This window comes from Asparagus officinalis, chromosome 1, assembly GCF_001876935.1.
Source record: "Asparagus officinalis chromosome 1, Aspof.V1, whole genome shotgun sequence".
In the NCBI taxonomy this organism is placed as follows: Eukaryota; Viridiplantae; Streptophyta; class Magnoliopsida; order Asparagales; family Asparagaceae; genus Asparagus; species Asparagus officinalis.
This window is the reverse complement of record NC_033794.1, coordinates 13,405,452-13,412,393: the sequence shown is the minus strand read 5'-3', so window position 1 is coordinate 13,412,393 and position 6,942 is coordinate 13,405,452. Positions and strand designations below refer to the sequence as shown.

General features: G+C 34.1%; 2 protein-coding genes across 2 annotated transcripts in view; one reads left to right on the top strand and one right to left on the bottom strand.

Moving 5' to 3' along the window:
• Positions 1-4,270, top strand: part of LOC109850812 (hydroxyethylthiazole kinase) — a 6,805-nt gene extending 2,535 nt beyond the window's left edge. Inside the window, 1 exon segment of the mRNA XM_020420878.1 lies at positions 3,963-4,270. The gene's annotated coding sequence lies outside the window, so the exon portion shown is untranslated.
• LOC109850799 (putative pectinesterase 63) lies at positions 751-3,956 on the bottom strand. Its single transcript, XM_020420870.1, has 4 exons — positions 2,932-3,956; positions 2,408-2,614; positions 1,148-1,383; positions 751-1,079 (listed from the first exon to the last, which is right to left on the bottom strand). The coding sequence occupies exons 1-4, from the start codon at positions 3,430-3,432 to the stop codon at positions 914-916; spliced, it is 1,110 nt and encodes a 369-aa protein (XP_020276459.1). The 5' UTR covers positions 3,433-3,956; the 3' UTR covers positions 751-913.

Here is a 6,942-nt window from a genome sequence, read left to right as displayed (position 1 = left end):
TGATTTATTTTACAAAATGAGCTACCAAGAGATAGGCATGTGATGAGACCCACCTTATTTGTCATATCAAAAGATGTGGGTCTCATCACTCTATCTATTGGTAGCTCATTTTGCTAAATGAGCCACCACCTCATAACTTGAAGCATGCTTCTGATTTTATAAATCAGTGACATAGTTAACTAAATAGTGGAATATTAATCTTCATGGTCGATACAAGTATAGTTTTGTGCTCGGATAATCTCTGCTTATACAGAAACTTGTAACTAAGGGTACAAGAAATGTGTCACTGCTCAAGTTATATTAGTGCTTTCGTCATGCTTCTAAAACATGTTGTAGTGGGTGATGTTTCATAATGATTTCCAAGTTTTATGAATTAAGAACATTGGTAACGTTTGATCAACTGGAGCATCCAACATGTTATCTGCATATTTTACGTCTTCGGTTTCTAGATATAGATATAGCACTGAAGCACAAATTGGCGTCTACTTGTTAAACTTCCACAAGATATTAGCCTCCTAGAGCAGTAGCAGGTTCCCAGAAGCAACACTATCTCTAAGATAAAATTTATCGCACTAACTTCTTTAAGGTCTGTTCTTTCTCATCTTCTAAAAAATTTGATAAGATATGAAATGATGATAGAATAAGCATTACTATCATGATTTTGTAAAGATTTAGGACAAATATTGTATTAGGAAATTATTTTTTTGAGAAACCACCTCCAGGCGAGCATGAGCACCAAAACCTTAGAAAGATTAAAAATCATCTCAGGGTGCAGCGTTCTTAATGCAAATGAAGATTTTAAAATTACATAATCTGGGTGAATCAAGGGTTGTGAGAGAATCTCATATCCCTTTTCACTTTCTATTCAGGACCAACTTAGTTGAGAAAGCTCATATTAAAAGTTCATCTTGAATCAATCCACTAACTTTGGTGGTGGCTTAAGCCATTGTGAAGCCTGGATGAAGTTCATGCTCACAAATGGTTTTGCCTGCTCATCCGTTAACAACTTCGTGAATTTCACTCGATGTTTTGTTGCTGCACCTGGACCTTGAGATTTGTATTCACCATAGAACACACTTCTGCAAAATATTGAGATAACTTAGGTATACATACTCTCGACATATAAAGATAATTAATAAATATTTACCCTTGACGGTTTGAGTAGCCTTTATCGTCCCATCCTCTGGGATTAATGAGATTGCCCATATAAGTGTAAGCAAAGACAACCCTTGAGTTTTCCTTCCATGCTCTGCCTAGGAATGCATTCCCTGTTCCTGTAATGTTGCAGTTGAGGAAAACAAACGCACTGTTGTCCGAGGTGCTATACCTTCCTTGTGCTGTTATCGCCGTGACCCCATCCGCAATTGACACTAACTTGCAATTCTATGGAAAAATTAAATTTGCTTACGATTGACAGTAATACTAGTTGGTGAACAGTATGTAATATTACGTTATTACTGGAGGTTGAGATATTTAGGCTGTATTATTTGCAGGAACTATATTATTTAGCAGTAAAATATTGATGTAAAAATTTCAACACATTAAGTTACAAAGATGAAACATTAACAAAACCCAGAAAACTGTGGGTTCTGTAGATTTTCTCCAAACTAGTTTACAAGTGGATGTGCATAATTTTTCTTGGAAGTAGTCTCATTACATGCTCCTTAGTTGAAGAGGTTAGCTCCAGGATTTAAAAAAAAAAGGTCCAGCTGCCCAGAAGGTTTATGTCTGTTTATCACTTTTTCATAGTTTTCTTAGCTGTGAATTTGTCATCAGTCAGCTTAGGGTTAATCTCAGGTTAATTGGCAATCTCCTAATCTATTTCCTGCATTATTTTTTCTCGAATTTTTTCATGCTCTATATCTCACCTCATAGTGATGGGGAACAAGGGTTTTCGATGATTACATTGTTTAGTATTAGAGACAATTCTTATCCCCCAAAACACATCTAATAACTATTCATTTATAAAAGGCTGCAAACACTACTAGAATTTGGTACACAGAGAATGGAAAACACTTAATCCTGAACTCCTGTATCATATGAACATAATTTAATCTAACCTTGTGCTGAGTGTTCTCTTCAAATAGGAGTTGGTTTGAAACTGCTAGATGACAAAATATGAATAAAGTTTAATTTCAGAAGCGGAAAGTCACTATTAGATCCCGCAAGAAATTATTAAATGGCTAGTTGGATCTACTACCTAAAATAGACCTACAACAGTGGATAACTGCCACATAAGATTTTTAATTAATCAGGTTAACTGCTTTCTTAGCTTTGTCAACCATGTAAGTTATCTGGTAGAAGCTGTTAGCACTTACTGCATCATGTTTGGTAATTGGTTGCTTGATTGAATTTTGTACAACTTCATAATATTAAATTTTTGCTTAAGAGGCAATGAAAATATCACCGAATATATGGATCTGCCATCGCCAAATATAAAATCTACTGTTCCCCTGATGTAGCAATCCTTGAAGAAATGCAGTCCTTTATCATCACAGAGAGTATCCTGATGCCCATAGAACCTGCAGTTGTAGAAGGCTGCCTTGTCCCCAGATATCCTCATTGCTACGGCCTGGGATCCTTGCATGCCAAGAATTGGCTTTGGAGAAGAGTTCTATATACATCAAAACGAATTAAGAAAGCAAAAAGATAGGGTTAATTGCGGATGGACACCTTGTACTACAGAGCAATTGCACCCAATTGTGAATTGGTTCCATGTAGTTCAATATGTGTGGATATACCGTCCTGAGTGGAATTTTTTACGCCTTTTAAGAGACGAGGAAACTTCACTCAGGGACTTATCCACACTTGAGCAAATAGTGCAGAGAGTCTATATGCAATTGTGTGGCAGTACAGGGTTTATCCGCAATTAACCCAAAAATAAATGGAAATCCAAATTACTATTAACTATTAAGTTGAAGGTCGAATTACCTCAAAGATTATATTGCTTGCAACGAAGTAATCAGACTCCACTGCGACTGTAGCACTATTTATAGTCCCATATTGAGATGCCGTGGCATCAAATGTTATCCTTGGCATTTGATCTGGTTCACCGTAGAAAGTGATGTAGGGTTTTAATCTATCAACGGTCACTTTCTCTTTATATACTCCTGGCCCGATCCTCAAGATCGTGCGCTTTTTATTTCCTGATGGGATGCTATTGATTGCTTCTCTTAGCGTCCTGAAATCCCCTTTTCCATTCTTCCTCACTGTTATAATCTTTGGTTGTTTCTCTGCACTTGCAAGCTCTGGATCAATACTGTTTCCTTGTGCAATTTCTCCTTTCTTGAATCCTTTGGAGCTGTTAGATATCTGCGGGTTTAGGTCTGCACAACGAAGTGAGATATTGATGCCAGTTGCCATAGAATGGAGGAAGAAGAAGGATATCAGAAGAATAGGAGGGAAATTGAGTCTGGCTAGTTTTCCATACATCTTTCTTGATTGGGAGAGATGAAGGTGAAAAAGGCAATAGCTGGTGAATGTAGAAATTCAAGGAAACTAATGAACCAACCTGGCCCTTTGGCTTTAGTTGTCTTTATATATTCCATGTGACTGTTGCTGAATGTTCATTTATCTTTGTGAATTAATGACCACAAATGCTCAATTAAATATGTGTTATTGCATAATTACGTTGATGGGGGACTGGAGAAGAAAATTCAAAAAAGTCTTTAATGGCCCATTATGAGGGGGATTAGAGTAAATTGAATGACGATGTTTTGGTTTTGGAATTGACTTAGCAGTTTTGGGTTAGTAAGTGTTTGAAACTGAAGAAACTTGGAAGTTTTTTCTCCCTTTGGTTTATTTATTGGTGAACTACTCTTTTAACAGTTGTTTATTCATTCAGTTAGTGTTCTTCAACTTTGGTCTTTAGTAGTTCATGAATACAGAATACTTGCATTCATTACGTACCTTGTAGAGAATTCAACTTTTGATTCTAAACCTAGTACTTTCGTATGATGCAGGGCTATATTCTACAGATTTGGTGAAGTACAGATTTGCTTAAGTATGAGACCTCCTGAGGAGAATTTGCATCTCGAAAATTATTGATTACAGTTAAAATATTTACTGAAAGATTTGAAAGCAAGCTTAAGACTTTCATCATGGCACATTACCTTTCGGAAGAAATTCTTTAAGCCAAATGTGGTATATGATATGGCCTCTTTGTAATGTAAATTGTGACTATAAAAAAACCTCTCTAATTATGGGGAATGTTTCATAAAAGGTAAATATTATTTTTAACTGCCGTATTTAATTAATTAAAATTAAAATCTTGGGCAGGGGTGTTGTTTTCCGTTATTGCATGCAGTTTCAATTGCTGTAGTTAGACCGTGTACTGATGGCTATAGTTATTGTAAAGTAATCAGCTTGAGCGTTTATTTTTCCTACTGTAAAGTTGAAGTTGCAAAGAGCGGAACCGACATCATTATTATTTTGTATGATTTCATCTCAGTGGAATGACCTTGGCAATTGCAAGAAGATGCCAAAATTCTAAAGAACGTGAACAAACTTTTGTTACTTAATCTAGAAAAAAACCAAGTAATTTCCTGTTTAGATCCCTTTTTGCCATTAAAGGAAACCCTCCACTAATACCAATGTCGGGCGTTGAAATTGTGGGTTTGGCCTGCATCAGTATCAACATCCACAATTCCACATCAAAATCTCTCAGACAAGACAATACTACCCTCTTGTTTCAAACACTACATGATTTCACCCTTGCAGAGACGAAGAAGCTGGAGTGAAATTGTAGAAATTATGCCTTAAGAGTATATAAATGAAGATAGCGTAAGACTATTGGAGCTACTGTAACATTTTCTAAAATACACAAGCACAAGAGTGAGTTAGGCTACTATTAGTAACTTCCAAGATGCAGACAAATCAATCTCCGAGAGAGTACTAGAAAAACTTTTATTTCCCCAACAATGCCCTTCATCTTTCATGAAATTAACCAATTTACTCTATTATCATAACTCCCAATCTTATTAAATCACATTAATTAGAGGTTTATATTATAGTTTAACTATTCTTTAGATTATTAAATAAATTAAATCTAATATAATAATTAAATCAATTATCATAATAGTATTAGATTATCAAGTGTATGATGTTTTAATATACTGTAGGAATTATTATTTATGTAATAATACAACTCCGATTAGATTATAATAGTACAAATTTATATTAAACATTAGATTTTTAATAGTATAAGATTATAATTAAACAATAATTTTTAGTGCTTATCAGCTGCAAATAACGTTTATATCTCATCTAGAGTGGTTTTAAAAAAATTGAAATAATTAATTATGTAACTCTAATTAAATTAATAAATTAATCGTTATCTAATCGACTTGTTAACAATAACTTGGTGTTTATGTGTGCATATGTAAAGGCATAGATGAAACGTTTTATTTAGACTTTAATAGTTTATAGTGCTTGAGAGACACAAACCAAGATAGAAAATAGTTCACACTTCTCTCTGATTCTACCTTAAGTAGTCCCCACAAAACTTAGATTTTCTAATGTGTGAAAATTTGATGTCCCTCTAATGGAAACATTACATAAAGAAGAAAACTAGCAGTTTGGAAAGCTTCTTTTCGTGTATTAACACCTTTGACAAGTGAGCTCCTCTTGATACCTCTAACAAATTATCACGAACCCCTCCAACTTCCAGTTGTTTCATTTCACTCCATATATAGTCTCCTTCACAGGTCCCCCCTTTATCACTCTTCACATAATAAATACTAGGTCAAATCAAATGATCAAAGTGTCCGAGTTCTACTTTTTCCCCCTATGCTACTCTTCTTTGCTTTGCTAATGCAAGGAAATTGAAGGAAAACGGGGAGTTCGAATACTAGAATACTTGCTTTTGCATTGAGACAAGCTTGGTATTAGCGGTGAGGTGAATTTGATGAAGGTGGATGTAGCGAGCTTGGCAATTTCGGCAGTAGGGGTCGGAGACGATGTCAGAGGAGGTGGAGGAGCTGGGTTCGATGGGCAATTGTGGTTGATTCGATGAAGATGGTGGGTCTGACAAATAAAGTAGTGGCAAGTAGTTCGATCGAGGAAGGGGATGTGGATTTGGAGGTGGTGATGAAGGTTTCGATGGAGAAGGAGGGTGTCGGAGGAGCTCATGATGAAGTTGGGACATAAGTTCCATCCATTCACATTTTTTAGTACTTCTGTATGGATAAATGCATTTATATTATCTAAATTGAAGTTTTAGTGTTGTGTGTGTTGTCGTAATTGGAGAAACTCATTTCTTATCCACATCTCTTTGTTTCTTATTCATCTTATATATTTGGGGTAAATTGAGACAAAAGTATTTAGGGAAAAAAAGACAATTCCATAAAGAGAGAGACTCTTTGTGTGCAATAGTCACCGAGTCTATCCTTTAATGCTAAAAGAACTTTGTTACGTATCATTTTCTTTAGGATGTATAGTTCTAATGTTGATGTGTTTCATATAAAATTTTGTGCTACTTATTCTCTATGATTCACTGAAGATCCCAATAAAAGGACAGTAAGTGTATCTACATGCATACACACATAAACTATATCCTTTCAAATTTTTCACATAACATCCAATCTTATATTTAGTATAGTTAAATATATAATTTTGAACTATAGTATAAAAACTTTATACTGAAGTTTAGGTATTAATAATTAATGAACTTTATATCTATATTACATTATACATTATACTATAATTATAATTATAATCAAATAAATATGTACACTTAAAATTAATGTATGATATTATTATACATTATACTATAATTATAATTATAATCAAATAAATATGTACACTTAAAATTAATGTATGATATAAATAATTACCATAGTTTGATATTAATTATAATCAAATAAATATGTACACTTAAAATTAATGTATGATATAAATAATTACCATAGTTTGATATATCTATATTATACTAAATTTTATGTC

Excerpts from the sequence above, each read along its gene's own strand:
- LOC109850799 (XM_020420870.1), bottom strand. The coding sequence starts at position 3,432 with ATGTATGGAAAACTAGCCAGACTCAATTTCCCTCCTATTCTTCTGATA. Across the intron at positions 1,384-2,407 it reads ATGGCAGATCCATATATTCG|AATTGCAAGTTAGTGTCAAT; the intron begins GTGATATTTTCA and ends ATTTTTCCATAG. Across the intron at positions 1,080-1,147 it reads GGCTACTCAAACCGTCAAGG|AAGTGTGTTCTATGGTGAAT; the intron begins GTAAATATTTAT and ends AATATTTTGCAG.